The 16,299-nt window shown below is 50.6% G+C and overlaps 1 protein-coding gene and 1 non-coding gene across 2 annotated transcripts in view; one reads left to right on the plus strand and one right to left on the minus strand.

Moving 5' to 3' along the window:
* LOC109283948 (serine peptidase inhibitor Kazal type 4) overlaps positions 1-10,392 on the minus strand; it is a 33,591-nt gene extending 23,199 nt beyond the window's left edge. The window contains exon 1 of the transcript XR_009460916.1: positions 10,115-10,392. This is a non-coding gene — a transcript (serine peptidase inhibitor Kazal type 4). The remainder of the gene's footprint in view (positions 1-10,114) is intronic.
* Positions 9,674-16,299, plus strand: part of B4GALT1 (beta-1,4-galactosyltransferase 1) — a 54,783-nt gene continuing 48,157 nt past the window's right edge. Inside the window, exon 1 of the mRNA XM_019490652.2 lies at positions 9,674-10,014. Coding sequence (XP_019346197.2) covers positions 9,753-10,014 — 262 coding nt within the window. The 5' untranslated portion in view covers positions 9,674-9,752. The remainder of the gene's footprint in view (positions 10,015-16,299) is intronic.

Consider the following 16,299-nt stretch of genomic DNA (forward strand, 5'->3'; position numbering starts at 1 on the left):
ATCGGTCATCCTTTTCTCTTTTAGTTGCAACTATAAGTAGGGTTACCATACATCCAGGTTTTCCCAGACATGTCCTTTTTGAGCCCTCTGATCTCCGTCCAAGCGGGTTTTTTTTTAAATCTGACCAAATGTACAGGATTTTGCTTTGCTCCGCTGGTGGAAGCAGGGGGAGGGCGATCAGAGGCAGCAGGGAGCACAGACGTACCTGTCTGTAGCTGATGAGGTGGCACAGACCCCTGTGATGCTCTTTGCTGCTTCTGATTGTCCTCCCCCTGCTCCCACCAGCAAAGCAAAGCAAAATTACAGACACTTGGTTAGGACAGGGGGGGCAAGGGCTGGGGCTGCGACAGAGCAGGGGGAGTGGAGGTTGCCAGCCCCCCCAGAGCAGGAAAGGGGCACGGGGGGGGGAGCCTCTGAGGGCAGCAGGGAACTCTGTGGCTGGCCCATAGCACAGGGGTGTCCTACCCGTATGGGTATCACAAGGGGTCAGTGCCTGTTGCTTGCAGGGGCACACTGGCCAAGAAATGCTGCTGGGAGGGAAAGAGAGGAGCCATGGCCAGGCTACCTGGTGCGACGTGGCAGCCCCATCCCAGGGCCTGGGTGCCAAAAGCCTCCCCTCCTCTTCCCTCGAGCCCATGTGGGGCCAGACACAGTCTGGTGCCACTTGTGTGAATCAGAGCCACCATGCTTCGGCTCAGTCAGGACGGGGACAGCTGGGGTCCCTCTGGCAGGGCTGGGGGGAGCAGGGGGCTGAGGGTCAGGAGTGAGGGGAAAGGGGGGGATGGACTGTGGGTTGGGAATGTGGGGCACTGGCAGGGACAGGGGTGGGGGGAGTTGTGGATCAGGAGTGAAGGGCACCATCGTGGCCCAGGGCAGCAGGGTACTGCAGTTTGGGAATGATCGGCACTGGCAGAGTTGGGGTCAGGGGGTTGGGAGTGAAGGGCAGCAGCAGGGTTGAGTGGACTATGGCTTGGCAAGGAGGGGCAACAGCAGGGCCAGGGCACCACCAGCATGTCACTGATCCCCCACCATCATATACCTTCCTCCCCAATAATCCACCAGTTCCCCAGACAGTTTCATGGAGTGGCTTTATTTAGCTGTGACTGGCATGGATGGGTTGGGTTCCACTATAAGTTAGCACAACTCCACTCAAGACAGCGGGGTTAGGGCTACTTATACAAAGACTCAGTTTGTACTTGGCCTCCTCAAGGAATATTTATCTGAGGCCTCCCTGGCAAAGCACATATGTGGGTTGTTCATTGTGTAGTTCTCTGATATTACATGGCAACCATTTTACATGGTCACCTCTGGCAATCTCCCCTGCTCCCTCCAGCTTGCCTTTTTCCTGGAGATTCTTCCTTCTAGCTTATCCAGGAGTTACTATGTAGAAAGGTGTCCAGTCTCCACTTGAAGACTCACAATGACAGAGAACCTACCACATCCCTTGTTCCCCATGAAATTTGGACTTCATCTGTCTCACAACAAGGATCAGCATGGGCTCACTTATACATGCCTTAAGCTATTTCTTCAGGTTGGGGATTCTCCTTCACTGACAACCTCTAGTCAACACCAGAGCAGCGTGGGCTCAGGTTGAGCCCTAGACTGATGGGAGAGATGATAAGGAACATTTCCCATTTGTTCAGTTTTACCCAATAAAAACCACATTTCTTATCCCTTTTTAAATCTACATCTTGTTCCACTGTAATTAACTCTTTTCATTGATGAGCAGGGAGGTTCTGGTGAACCGATGTATAAAAAGCTGTTCCCTTTCACACTAGTTTACATGCTGGGCCCACTTCACATAAAAAACAAGGTTAGGTATGCCCAGCAGCAACAGGATAGCTCAGGGGTGACGTGTAGGGGGTGCATGCAGGTGCACATGCACCCCCTGAGCATGGCAGTGCACCCCCTACAAAAAGGTGCCACCGACACTACCGGCAGCACCTGCAGGTGGTCGCCACTCGCCATCCCGCCACAGATGCCGCTGGCAGTGCCTGCAAGAGGTCCGCGATCCCTGCTGGCCACTGCCGACACTGTTGGCGGTGTCTGTGGGTGGTCACCAACCCCTGGTTGGCACTCGCCACCCCACCTCCACTGCCAACAGCGCCGGCAGCATCTGCAGGAACTCCCCCACTTACCGTCGCCATGCTCCTGCCACCGCATTACCCCACTCCCCCCAGCTGCTGGGGGCATCCGTCATTCATGGGATAGCTTCATCTCTTAACTCCTTCTCTTCGCTTGCCATGTCAGAATCATGATAGAGCTTAACATCTCAAATGCCACATCACTGGCTTTGGACACCTTAGGCCAAGGCAGGCAAAATATGGCCCATGGGCTACATGCAGCTGACCAGGCAGTGTCATCTGGTCCGCAGGTACCCGCCAATTAATTGTACCCCACCCAGGCTGCATGCCTCATTCCCACCCTCCTGTATGGGAGGCCCTGGACTCAGCCCTAGCTAGCATGCACAGCTTTGGGGTGGGGCCGCTGCTGCCACTGCTGCAGCCACCAGGGGACTTGCTCGGCTCCCCTGGCCTTCAGCAGCTCCTCCTACATCCCTGCTGCAGTGATCGCTCTGGGCAGCAGGTAGGAAAGTTGCAGCTGGCTAGGAACGTGGTGCTGGGAGTAGGGAGTGTGGGGACTACCCACATGTCCCTCCCCCAGGACACACAGCCCCCTCCACACACACCCCCCCCATCATATACACACCCTCACCCCCCAACTACATCCCACAAAGTCCCCTATACACAATATACAGGAGAGAGACTATTTTGACCTATTATGCAATCACATCTATATAGACTATGCAAACAAACATAAATCAGGGGAAAAACAGTTTGAAATAAAATTCCAGTACATTATAACAAACGTTTGACTTTTAGTATATGACGTGGGGGTGTTCTGGTTCCAAGTTTCCACTCCCCCAAGGAATACTTCTGGGGGCAAGGGGAGGAACTTCCATTGATAAAAGTCAGGGGTTAGGGGGCAGGACTTCCAGTCCCAAGGTGGCAGCCAGGGGGCAGGTCACCTGTCAAGGGGCAGGGCCACCATTGCAGCCCTTAACAGCTCACCAAAACTCAGTCCTCCAGCCAACATAATTTCCCATCCCTGCCTTTAATAGTTGGCAATTCTCCTACAGAGTCCAAGAAGTTGGCAGCCTTCAGTTGCAAACACCTGTAACAAGTCCTTTTGGCATCTGACTACATGCACAATTCATAGCCAAACCACAAGGCTCTGCTAGATTTACTGTGTCTGAAGCCCCAAGTAAACTGTCTGGCTATTGTTTCTACAGAACATTCTTTAATCAGTTTCACCTCCTCTAAAAAGCATGGACAATGAGGCTCCAGGTACTGAATTCCACTCAGGGCACCCCCTTTTGGACTAGTTACTACTTCTCTGTAACAGCTGCAAAGCTCACCTGGCTGCAAGCTGAGTGGGTAAGCTGTGCTTAAGAGCTCTGCAAGAAAAGGATGGCAACTTTGCAGAGAATGCATAAACTTTACCAGACAGGAGATTATGCAGTGCACGGTGCATGGTTTTTATTGGAGTGTCTGAATTGTGACTAGAGCCCATATTGGAAACTGGGGGCTCCGACTGGCTGCTACTGAGCCATAAAAAAGCTGAGGGCAGGTAAAGAAGAGAAGGTGGGGAGAAGCCAACTCCTGCCTTGGAGAGAGGGGGTGCAGACCCAGCCCCCAGCCAGGGGAGGCTGAGCTGAGACCTGCCCAGGAAGCAGGCGTCAGGATAGGGGATAGTCTGTGTCATCCCATGAGATGTTGATTCCCCACCGGGTTTGGAGCGGTGCAACCAGGGACACAGGTGCTATGTAAAGAGTAGGGAGGGGTTGGTAAGCATGCTGGAAGAAGCAGCAGAGCACTTAAAGGGTTAATGGCCAGGCTATGAGTTATGCCTGAGAGCTGGGAAGGCTCTAGCTGCAGTCTGAGACCTAAAGAGGGAAACCCCGGTCTGCAGGTGGATGTGAGGGGAGAGGGACATGGTCCTGAGAGGGAGGGCTGAGAGAAAACAAACCAGCATGGATGTGTGAGGGAACACCTAATCGTCAGTTTTTGCAGTAAATGTATTTCCAGAAGGAAACTGCTTAAGACAGGGGTTTTTAACCTTTTTTAGTAAGTGTACCTCTGGTGGCCAGACGCAGAGTGGCGGCGGCACAGGGTGCTGTATGGTGGTGGCAGCTCAGAGGGGCGCCGCTGCCCTTGCCCTGCCCCTGGGAGGTGATGGTATGGGGTGGTAGGTGGCGATGCTCCATCCCCACCTGGCCACACATACCCACTAGGGCCTTCCCAAGTATCCCTGGGGGTATGCATCCCCCTGGTTGACAACCCCTTGCTTAAGAGATCAGTCTGCCAATAAAGGAAACAGGGGGCCTATTGCCTGCAGCTGCTTTTCAGAGTCTGTTTCTCTGTGTTACCAAAAAAGAATAAAGGATTTATTATTATGGGAAGGGGATTGTGACCAGAAGGAAACCAATTGGGTTATGGGGGAAACTATTTTAAAGGGTTATAAGGAAGTGAATTTAGTTATTTAGGTAGTTTAATACAAATGGGACAACCCAGTGTGCTGGAATTATTCACCTAATGTTGTATTTGTAAATTTATCCTGAAGTGTTAGTTTTGTTATTAACTATTCTTATTATATTTGTCTGTTTTTTCATGTATATACATTAGTTGTGTATAATAAAGAATAATGTGTTCATTGGATTCAGAGCTAATTCCTGGGCAGTGAGGGTGAGGGACACACCTTTCCATGGGACCCCTCAGTCAGTAGTCTGCCTGAGGGGCTACCGAAGCTACTGGTACCCTCAGGACCCAAAATCCGGTGCATCACCTGGCCTTAGCATGCTGGCATGGGTTACATCTCTATAAAGTCAGTGTTGGTTCTGAAAATCAAAACAGCCATGCCTCCAAAATAATCCATCATAACTGCAGCGCAAAAGTCAAGCTTGACCAAGGCCAGGACAACACTACAAAGTTTTGCTGATAAAACTATATTGAGTAGGAGGGTTAAAAAAAAAATTAAATCACAGCCCAGAGCTGAGGCAGCTCTGCTGGCAAAAAAACTTGGTGTAGATGCAGCAATGCTAACAGAAGAGGAATTTGTCAGCTAGGATTATATTATTTGGTGATTTGGTACAACTACATGGATACAAAAAACCTTCTGTCAATATATGCTGTGGACTTATCTATACTGGCAAAGCATTTCTGCTAGCAAAGCAACTTTGGCCAGGACTGTGGAGACTGCATTCCATAGCTGATGTAGCTCTGTCAGCTCGATTTCTGCCCTCCTGTGCCCCAGCCCTATGCAGCTGTGCCCACAGAAGCCCTGCCCTTACAGCTTCTGTTGTTTGCAGGAACTCTGGCGGTACAAGCAACTCCTTCTGCTGGCAGAGTATGATCTATACTAGGGCCCTGGTTGTACTGCTACAGTAGTGGTAGCAGATCCCATGATGTAGATGTAATTTGAGTCCCCCGAGGAGGTTTTGCTAGCACAGCTATCTCAAATCAAACTGCAGCAGCAGCTCTTCCAGTGTACATAAGCCCTCGGGAAACCAAGGCCTGATTTGTGGCATGCTGATTACCAGTACCTACAACTAGTTGTTTTTACAGCTAGCCTGTTGGAATGATTCCCCCTTAGCTGTGCAGCAAGTCCAACAACGCTGAAACAGCAACATAGCGGGACAATGAGCAAGTATTCACCACAAACCCTTTCAGGCCTCATTTTAATCTCACACCAGTCTTGAACAAGCTAAGTCCATTGGCTTCAGTGTAATTGTTCATGATTTGCATCAACATGAGATAAAATGGGGCCCATGGTCTCAAGCCTCTGTGTGTCACGGGTGTACATGCTGAGCAGACTCTCTGCTCTTAACCCCTTTCCCTCAGAGAGCATTCTTTGGAACTGTTTCATCATTTCCTATGATCCGATTATACCACTAACTTGGATATGCTACAGTGCATTATGTTGTGGTTGCGAAATCATATTCCTGGGAATGAGTAACAAAGTTCATTGCTCCACAGGACTAGCTAAATATTGCCACACACTAATTTCACAAAATCAGCTCTATTGCTTTCATGTCCAGACAGTGAAATGCATAAGCAGCCTCATATATTAGTGGAGTACTGACACTGAATGCGCACAGGGGTAAGCCATAAACATGCTGCTGTAACTTTCTTTTTGAGGGAGATTATGCCAGGAATCTTGACTTCCCAAAGCAGAGTTGGCAGGAGTAAGCATCCTCTTGACACACAAAATACAGCAGCTGTCAGACCCAACCGTACCATAGTTCCCTTGCCAAAGACTTTCCCCAATGCAAATATGGGATGTTTAGACAAGCCAGGAACCAAACCAAGAGGTTCTGAAAACTTGTAGAGAGGGACTCCATTAAATAGAGTATGCTACAAAATAACTTCATTTAAAAGTGTTGTATTTCAGTTATAGTGGGTCTCTTCCTCTTGAAATACTGAAAAGCATTAATTAGCCTGAGGATTCTGTGAAGGGAAAGCAACTCATTTGTGTAACTTGTAAAAAAAATCTACCAGATGCATTCCACAAAATACACTCACATTACTCAGATAAATATTGGAGTAACACCTGTCAATTGCATTCATGCTTTCTAATCCTGCTTAAAAAATGGGAAGGTATAATATGCAATGTTCCAAGTACTATCCTTTAAATCCTGAAACCTACGTCTCCTTTTTGCAGACATTTGCTGTCCCTTGTATACAGGCAGTCCTCAGACTTACAACACAACTGGTTCCTGAAAACCGTGTCTTAAGTCGAAATGTTGCAAGTCGAAACCAATTTTCCCATTGGAAACAACGTTATAAATAGATTTCATAGACATTAGGGCTGGAAGGGACCTCAGAAGATCATCAAGTCCAGCTCCCTGCCCCAGAGCAGGAAGTCAGCTGGGGGGCCCAAGGCAGGGCCTGCTGAGCAGAGCCAGCGGCAGCCCCACGGGGCTCTGAGCAAGCACCACTCCCCTCCCTCGGTTCCTGAACCTAAGCCCGATACCCTATTTTCACTAAAAATACCCCAGAATTTTGTGCTCGATCAATTATAGATGAGTAATATAGCTACATTAATGTATTTATATTGTAAATAGCAATCCTATTGATTTGGAAGGACTTCTTTAAGGAGACTTTGCTGGACGTTCTGAAGAGCTCTTGGTTGGAGTCTTCTCAGGAGTCTTGGCTGCTTTCTTAAAGAAAGTATCCCAGGAAGTTTGGACAGATGTTCTCCAGGGAGATGGGTGATGCAGTGAACTTGTTCGCTGGCGTGGCTTGGCATCCGACCAAGTGTTGTAAAGCTGAAAGTGTTGTGACATCAGAAAGTTGAAACAGGGTGTCAATTTATAAGTGTTGTAAGTCAAGGACTGCCTGTACTCAGATTGGTTTGCTACAGTGGGCTGGAAGGCTGCTGGCATTCATTTTCAGCATTAAAAAACAAAAACAAAACTGGATCAACCTGTGATCTAAAAGGTAGTGCAAAAAGAACTATGCCAGCTGAGTTCAGCTTGGCCTTTTGCTATTTGCTGGCAGAAACAATATGCTTAATATAGCAATTTGAAATTTTCCACACACTTTTTTTCATTTACCACCCCACCACCACTCACACACCTTTTCTTTTTCAAGAATAGAAATTTTCAGGCTAAAGAATTCATTTCCCCCCAAAGTTTCTATCCCCTTAACAAGCATTCACTTTTGCTGCTTTGCTTTTCTCTCCCCACCCCACATTTTCTCCCTTTTCTGTTGAAAATAATATATAAAAGGGAGTATGGAGAAGGAGGAGTGGCGGGGACACAAACCACTGAAGTTTACTTTCGTATTCTTCCAAGTGTTTACAAAAAGAAAAATAATGTGAAATGTGTTACTTGTAAAGTGAGATTTAGGTGAGTCTTCCAGACAGCTATGAAGCTGGGGCCCAGGCTAATGCCCTGGCTGCAGATGTATTTCTGAGTGAGGAGGAAGAATTTGGCTGGTCACAGAGGGGGAGGTATCTACTCTTCTCAGCTGCAAAGGAGTCCTTTGAACCCAAGGATGCTAAGAGCAATCCGGTCCTGTGGGGAAACCCCAGGAAAATTAAATATCCTGAAATGACTGCATGAGAAAAGTCATCTACTAACTGCAGAGCTAGAACAAATCTAAACTATTCCTAAAGAGATGTGATCCCCTACCCCAGCAGGCTGTTTCCAAAACTAGATACCTCCTCCCAGCTCCCTGACATCACTCCTGCTTTCAGGAAGCCAGCTCCTCCCTGTTGCTGCAGGCTGCAGCATACCACCCCCCCTAACCCCAGCTCCATTATTCTTTTGCATCTTCCCACATTTTGCATATACGGTTGTCACTACCCAATACAAATAAGCCCCACCAACAAAACAAAACAGGGCCAATGACGCTGTCCTCCCCTTCTTGGCTGAGATCTCATGCTAGATGAGAACCTGGAAACCTGCTGTTACTAGAGGCAGTCTTCAACTTACAAAGTTTCGAGTTACATTTCACACTTGCAAGGTTTATAAATCGACACCTTATTTCAACTTTCTGATGTCAGTTTCAACTTTACAACACTTGATCCAACGGGATGCCAAGCCAACAAACAAGTTCGCTGTATCAGCCATCTCCCTGAAGAACATCTGTCCAAGCTTACTTGGACACTTTCTTTAAGAAAGCAGACAAGACTCCAGAAAAACCTGCAGGCAGGACTCCTGAGAAGAATCCAGCCAAGACCCCTTCAAAATGTCCAACCAAGAGCCCTTCAAAAAGTCCAGCAAAGTCACCTCGAAGAAGTCCTTCCAAATCAATATGATTGCTATTTACAATACAAATACATTGATGTAGCTACATTACTCATCTGTAATTGATCGAGTACCAAGTTCTGGGTTATTTTGGGTGAAAATAGGGTATCAGGCCTTGGTTCAAGAACCAATCCCCCGTTTATAACATTGTTTCCTATGGGAAAATCAGGTCCGAGTTACAACGTTTGGACTTGAGATGCTGTTTTCAGGAACCAGTTGTGTCCCAAGTCCGAGGACTGCCTGTACTGCCCATGTCCAGCTTCCTCCTCTTCTGCAAGAGGCCTGGGGGAGCAGCTTCCTTGAACCGGACGTTCCCTGCGGGCCTCCCAAGCCCTCTCCTCCCTGTCCAGGAAAGGGCCCTTCTGCCTGCAGTTACGGGCCGGCTGCCCCCCACCCCCGGCATCCCAGGCTGGTGGCACTTTCTCTTGCCGCTACTTTAGGGAGGGCTCCTCAGCACCAGCCCCACTCAGCGGCAAGCCACCCTCGCCTGCCCAGGCGTCCCTTTTGCTGGCAATGCCACGGCTGCCTTCCCCAGGCAAGGGGCCCCCCACCCCGTCACTCGCGTAGCCCCACGTCTTCATAGACACCAGGGCTGGAAGGGACCTCGGAAGATCCTCGAGTCCAGCCCCCTGCCCCAGGGACAGGAAATCAGCTGCGGGGCCCGAGGCAGGGGCTGCCGAGCAAAACCCGAGGCAGCCCCGCGGGGACCCGCTCCCCTCAGGCCTAGGGGGCGCCTTGACGCCGGGCCCCGCTCCCGTCCGCAGCCTCTCGGGCCCGGGCCGCCCCGCACCGCCGCACATGGCGCGCCCCGCTGGAGCGGAGGGGCGGGGCGGAGCGGAGCGGCTGGGCCCTGACATCACCACAGCCCGCCGCGGCAGGCACCGCCAGCCCGCGGCAGCGACCTCGGGGCGGGCGGGCCGCCGCCGCGGGGCGAGCAGGCATGAGGGAGCCGCTGCTGGGCGGCGGGGCGCTGCCCGGCACGTCGCTGCAGAAGGCGTGCCGCCTGCTCGTCGCCTTCTGCGCCCTGCACCTCACCCTCACGCTGCTCTACTACCTGGCGGGCGGCGCCCTGCGCCCCGAGCCGCCGCCGCGCAGCCGCCCCCCGCGCCCCGGCGCGCCCGCCAACCTCTCGCAGCCCGAGCCCCCGCGCCCGGACTCGGCCCAGCCGCTGCGCGACTGCCCCGCCACCTCCCCGCTGCTGGGTAAGTGCCGGCTCGGCCTCCTCGGCCTCCCCTCCCCGCGGCCGAGGGGCTCCGCTACGAGAAATGTCGGGGTTCTTGCGCTTTCCGGCTTTGTTTCCACCTCGGCGAGCAGGCGGAGAAACCCGCTATGCAGTTCCCCTTCTCGCCTGGGCGGCTCGGTTTCCTGCTCCGAGCGGCCCGCCCGTCGCCTCCTCCTCCTCCTCCTCCACACGGCCACTTGTCTGGCCGCAGGAGGACCCGGGGAGGGTCAGCACGCGCCTGGCGGCCCCCCTCGTGCCCAGGTGCGAGCGGCGCCTCCTGTGCCGTGTCCGGCCCAGGAGTTTCACGCGCCCGGCTCTGACACGATGTGCGCCTCAGTTCCCCGAAAGGGCCTTGATCTCCCTCCTCCGAGGGCTTCTGCAAGAGGCCACTTCTGCTAACGCGGAGCAGAGCACTAAAGAAACCCAGAAGCAGAAGCCTGCCTGGCATGAGTCCAAAACAGAGCTTTTTATGACCGTTTCCTTATGACATACTCTAAGCAAGGAGCTAGTGGTAAAAACATACTGCTTTCAGCACAGCGAGCGGGGATTGCTATATGAATCTGCTTTTCTGGTTGAGCATGCACTGAGAGATTCTAGTACGGCTGTTCTCGAGGGCAGACCTGAAGGAGTGGATTTTGATCTAACTTAACCAAATTCACTAAGAGCTGTGTTGAGATCCTCCTGACTGAATTCGCATTCCCTCAGTGATCAGGACTGGGGTTGGAGGGTATATTTTCCTACTCTTGTCTTACTAGATTGAGCAGAAAATAGCCAGGCAGCCTGCACTGTAGGTAGGCTGCCTCCACTGTGTGTATTCAAGTGGCGTCAACTAAAATTTACATAAATAAACACTGAAGTATAGGGCATAGGATATCATAATGTAGATTACTAGGGCTGCACTAAGTGCATGATAAATAACACTGTCATTGTTTCAAATAACAAAACTGATGGTAGTATTCAATGGCAATATCTGATTATCTTATCTCATCTGATTACTTATCTTTTTTAGCTAAAGCCCTTCTGGCCTCCTCTTCCTTTACCTTAACGCTTAAGGGTTTTTTTTAGTAGGGGAGAGACTTCCGATTAATACTACGCTTTAAATTCACAACTTCCTTTACTTTGGCATAATTGCCATGTATAGAGAAGCTGACTGACTCCTGAGATGGCTGCGCCTGCTTACACCATTTCACTCTGTCACGTGGCCAGGATTTCCATCCCTCTTCTAGAAACCCAAACCCTTTTAATTGGAACTAAACCCCAAATATGGCTGTATTTGTACAATGCATAGATCCTCAGTAGCAACACTGTGTGCTTCAAGACAATATTTTGTTCAAAAGTAGAAAAACAATAATTCTGGCAAAACAAATTGAATTTTATTAGTAGATATTAAGAGATGTTAAGTAGATGTTTCTGTTACGCATAGGAAAAAGGTCTAGGCCAGTGATTCTCAACCAGGGGCATACTTTCAAAGGTGCTGCAGGGTTCTCTGCAATATTAGCAGAGGTAGGTATGCAAACATGATTTATAAGATAAACCCAGAGATTTCAAATAGGAACCTATAATGTTAAAAACATTCTGACCTGTTGTGGCATTTCTGAGTTCTTTGCAACAGAAGAATTTGCTGTATTATTTTTCTGTAGTGAAAAAACTGTGAAAGCTAAGAATTTACATTTGTTGAGGGGTGCCTAGAGCCTAAAAAGCTTGAAAACCATTGGTCTAGACCAGTAGATTTCAATCTTTTCATTTGTGGGCCCCTAAATTTTTTTTAATGTAGGTGCAGACCCCTTTGAATTGTAACTGTAGGTATTCACATACTTTTGATTGATCATAGTCATCTTTCATGGATGCCCAGGAGTCTGCAGGCTGAAAACCACTGTTCTAGACTCTAAATACTTCTTCAATGACAGTTGAGTGGTGTTGAGGAAAAAAAACAACACAAAATTTGGAATGAGTTGAATATATTTCACTTAAAAATTTCCAGGAAATCCTACCAAGATTCTGGTGAAAAAGATTGGGACAGAGAGAGAGTCAAAAGACTTTTTTAAACATAGAATGTTGTCTTCTCACCATTGTTTTCTGTTACAGATCGACAATTCTTCTAACAATTTGTTTGCAAAGGTTATATATAAGATACAGGCAGTCCTCAGACTCACGATGCAATTGGTTCCTGAAAACCGTGTCTTTAAGTCGAAACATTGTAAGTCGGAACCAATTTTCCCATAGGAACAATGTTATAAAAGGGGCATGGGTGACTGGTGCCTCCCGAGTCGGGGGGGGGGGGGGGGGGGTCGTCCCGTCCCGTCCCGTCCCTGTCCCCGTCCCCCCCCGGCCAGTTGCTGACGGGAGAGGGTCCCCCAGTGGCCAATTACCGAGCCAGTGGCAAAACCAGAAGTACACTTCCACTGGCACTTCCAGTTTCGCAGCTGGCGCTTCCAGGGGGTGCACATGCACCCCCTACACATCACCAGTGAAAAGGGGGATTGGTTCCTTTATGATGCTCAACACAGCTGCCTCCAGCTAGTAAGTCCCTTATGATGGGAGGCAAGTGGCATGAGGGAGCAGATCAGTGCCCCTACAGTGAGGGAGGGGCTGGGGCAAGTGCTGCTCAGCTGAGGTGGGAGGGCGCCGGGGGGGAGGGGTGGCTCCTGTTGCTGCGTGCTGCCGGCCCAGGAACTGCTCATTCGGCAGCTCTTGTCGTGGCTTCTGTCACTGGTCCGGGAGGGCATGCCAGACGAGCAGCTCTCGGACTGGCGGCACACAGCAGAGAGAGCTGCCTCACCCCCTCCCTGCCCCCGCCCCAGCTGTGCAGTGCTTGCCCTAGCCCCAATCCCTTCCTCGCTGTGGGGGTGTTGATCTGCCTCCCCCCTGCCTCTTCCCTCCCTGCCCCCCCACAAGGGACTTACCAGCTGGATGCAGCTGTGTCAAGTGTCTTAAAGTCGGAACCTCGAAACAGGGTGTAAATTTATAAATGTCGTAAGTGCTGTTCATCATAACTCAGTCATAAGTCAAGGACTGCCTGTAGTGAATTGCCTCTTTCCTGAGTCATTAAGAAACAATATTTTTTTTACCAGAAGTCTTGCCCAGCTTTATCTTAACTATTAAATAGCTTTTTCTATTATGGAGACTTTTGAAGATGGATATTGCTCTAGTATGTATTTGGATATACACATTTGGTGTGGATCTCATGGAAAATTACCAGTGCTAATAAAACTCATGAAGAATGATTGTGTATAAAAACATCCAACCACTTGTCAGAGTGAGTGAAGATTTATCATGCAGCCTTGCTGTGTCCTTTGGAATTCCAGTATTTGATAACTGGCAGTACAAGGTTTTGAATCCTAACTTCAAACACCCAGGAATTTGGTCCCAAGTAGGGGTGCACCGATAAAGACTTTTTGGGTTGATACCAGTGGCCAATTATTAACAAGCCATATCGGCCAGTACCAATCCAATTGCCAATATGCAGCCGGGCAGCTTGGAGAGCAGCATTGGGTTGGTAAGTCTGTTTGGGGGAAGGGGCAGAGGGGAGGGAAGGGGGGTGGGGGTGCAGATCAAGGCCCTCATAGTGAGGGAGGGAGTGGGGCAGGCACTGCACAGATGGGGCAGGGCATGGGATGGACCTGCAAGCAGCTTGTCCAGGAGGCACGAGGAGGGGCGGGAGGCGGCTTCCGCTGCTGCATGTGCCCCCCAGATATGCACACGGGGTGAGGGTGGGCTGTTGCTGTGGGCCTGGGCCAGGGGTGGCGCTGGGTTCTTCCCAGCGGGAGGGGCTGGGCCAGGGCTGTGGTCAGGCCGAGTGGTGGCCGTGCTGGAACGGGGTTCCAGGTGGGGTCCCAGAATTTGCCATAGCCAGCCTTCCCAGCACCACCGCCTATGCCCACCCTAAGCGGAACCCTGGCCCAGCCTCTCCATGGGGAAGAGCTCAGCACTGCCCCTGGCCCCATCCTGCAGCATGCGGCATTATTGGCCACATCTGCCAAAAAAAGCTGATTGCTGATAATATCGATTTTCCTTTTATCAGTGCCAATACGATATAGACCAATGTATCGGTGCACCTTTAGTCCTAAGAAACCCACCTGACTCGCAAGAGACTACTAGCACACCAGAGTGTTTTCAGGATTGTAGCTTAATGACTGTCTAATGTGTCCGTGAAGTCTGGGGGGGTTTGGTTTGGTTTGGTTTTGTATGGTGTGGGGTTTTTTGTTGTTGCTGTTGTGTGTGTGTGTGCGCTTGCTTGTTTTGCTAAATTCATTTTGCACAGTTAGTTAATTTGCACTTTAGAATGAGATAAAAGTTTTGATACTCCCTGCTGTCCTTGAGTTTTTCACAACTTACTGTTTTTTAGCTGCTGCTGCTTGAAGTGGATCCTTTTTTAACTCAATAAACGTTGAGACATTGACCTTCTAGTAAAGTAGATTAAATATAATGGCACACTGATGATATTCATAACAGAATGAAGATTAGAGAGTCTGATTCTTTATTAGTGTGTTTACTTTTAATAAGCACTTATTTAAACATTATGTTTAAAACCACACGAGGGTTCTCATGTATCCCTACTGTAGAAGTTCGTAGCTGGCCAGCTACTACTAAACAATAAGCTGTTTATAACACATCTGCTTAACAAATGATTGGTTTGCTATTATTAGTAAGTGGTTTTGAGGTCATTAAAGGGAACTGTTTATGTTTTATTTTCTTGCATCTTTCACTTTTTCTCTATCATTACATTACTTTTGGAGGCAGTTACATAGCCTGGTCTGTACCAGAGACCTGTGTACCCAGAGTACCTATCCAGACCCTTTCTGAACATGGCTTAACTTGGAACCATTTTAATTGCATAGCCACACTGAGTGCCTGTACGCAGGGGTGGAGGCTGCTTTGACACACTATAATTACAGTGCATCAAAGCAGACTCAATTATGCTGGAGTCTAGTAATTACAACGCACCACTGGCCTCCTGTGTCTTGCCTATCTGCACCCCTGCACTTAAAAATGGCAGCAGGGGGCACTTGAACTAAAGCTTGTTGAACACATTTTAGATCAAGTACCCCCTGCTGCCATTTATAAGCACGGGGATGTTGATGCACAAGACACTGTGGTGTTTTAATTAGAGCAGCTCTCAGAGCTGCTCTAATTAAAATGCCACCACCCCCAACCCTGGAACATATGTAAAAGTTCCCATTGGTTTCATGTGTTTAACCATTGAGGTTTTCCTTTGCCCTCCTCAGGAACAGATCTCATGCTGTGTAATGTGAGAAATCCTGAGAGACGCTAGATCAGGGGTGTCCAACCTGAACTTTTTATCACCCAGTGGGCTGGCGAGCCATATTCAAAGACGTCACAGGAAGTGGTATCATATCAGGAAGTGCTGTCGCGTGACCTTTGACACCAGTGAAGTTGCAGGGATTGACATGGTGCTGGTTGACATGGCATGCATGCCTGGGTTGACATGATGCTGCAGGAGTTGCTTGGCTACAACTGGGTTGACCTGGTGCTGGAGAAGCCACAGGACTAGGCTGGGGTTAACCTGGGGCCCGCCCAGCCTGCCAGTGCCATGCCCAGGTTGACATGGTGCTCCAGGATCCGCCTGGGCAGAACCGGGTCGGCACCGGCCAGGAAAAGCAGCATGCAGCTGAAGCTGGCTTCCCATGTGCTGCTGGGGATGGGAGGAGGCTGGCCAGGTCTGCACCGGCCAGCAGAAGCGGCGGCGGAGCCGTGTGCCGCTCGGGACTGACCGTGCAGGCTCGTCCCGTCCCGAGCGGCACATGGCTCCATCGCCGCTTTCGCTGGCCGGTGCAGACCCAGCCAGGCTCCTCCCAACCCCAGCAGCACGTGAGAAGCGGCCCCCTCGGGGCCTCGCACATGGGCGGCCAGGCCCAGAGAGAAAGCCACAGTGCCCGGGGAGAGACTGGCCGGGGGAGCAGGCACCGCCTTGCTCTGGGGCAGGGCAGGGCAGCAGGGCTGGCTTGAAGCTGGGGGGGGGCTGAGGAGGCATGCACGGGCTGGCACTGCCAGCAGCCACTGCTTGGCCTCCCGCGCGGGGGTAAGCAGTTCCCCTCCCCTCGCTGCCGGCTGGGGCCTGCAGGCCGGCCCTGCTTGCCTCACCGTGGCCCCCCCCGCCGCGGCTTCGTGCACCACAGCGCTCCCTGCCTGACTTGCCATGCTCCCTCCGCGCTCTCTGCCCACCATGCCGCCGCGGCTCCACACTCCACAGTGCTCCCTGCCCGCCTCGCTGCACTCCCTCCGTGCTCTCTGCCTGCCTCGCCGC

Source organism: Alligator mississippiensis, chromosome 3 (genome assembly GCF_030867095.1).
Source record: "Alligator mississippiensis isolate rAllMis1 chromosome 3, rAllMis1, whole genome shotgun sequence".
NCBI classification, from domain to species: Eukaryota; Metazoa; Chordata; order Crocodylia; family Alligatoridae; genus Alligator; species Alligator mississippiensis.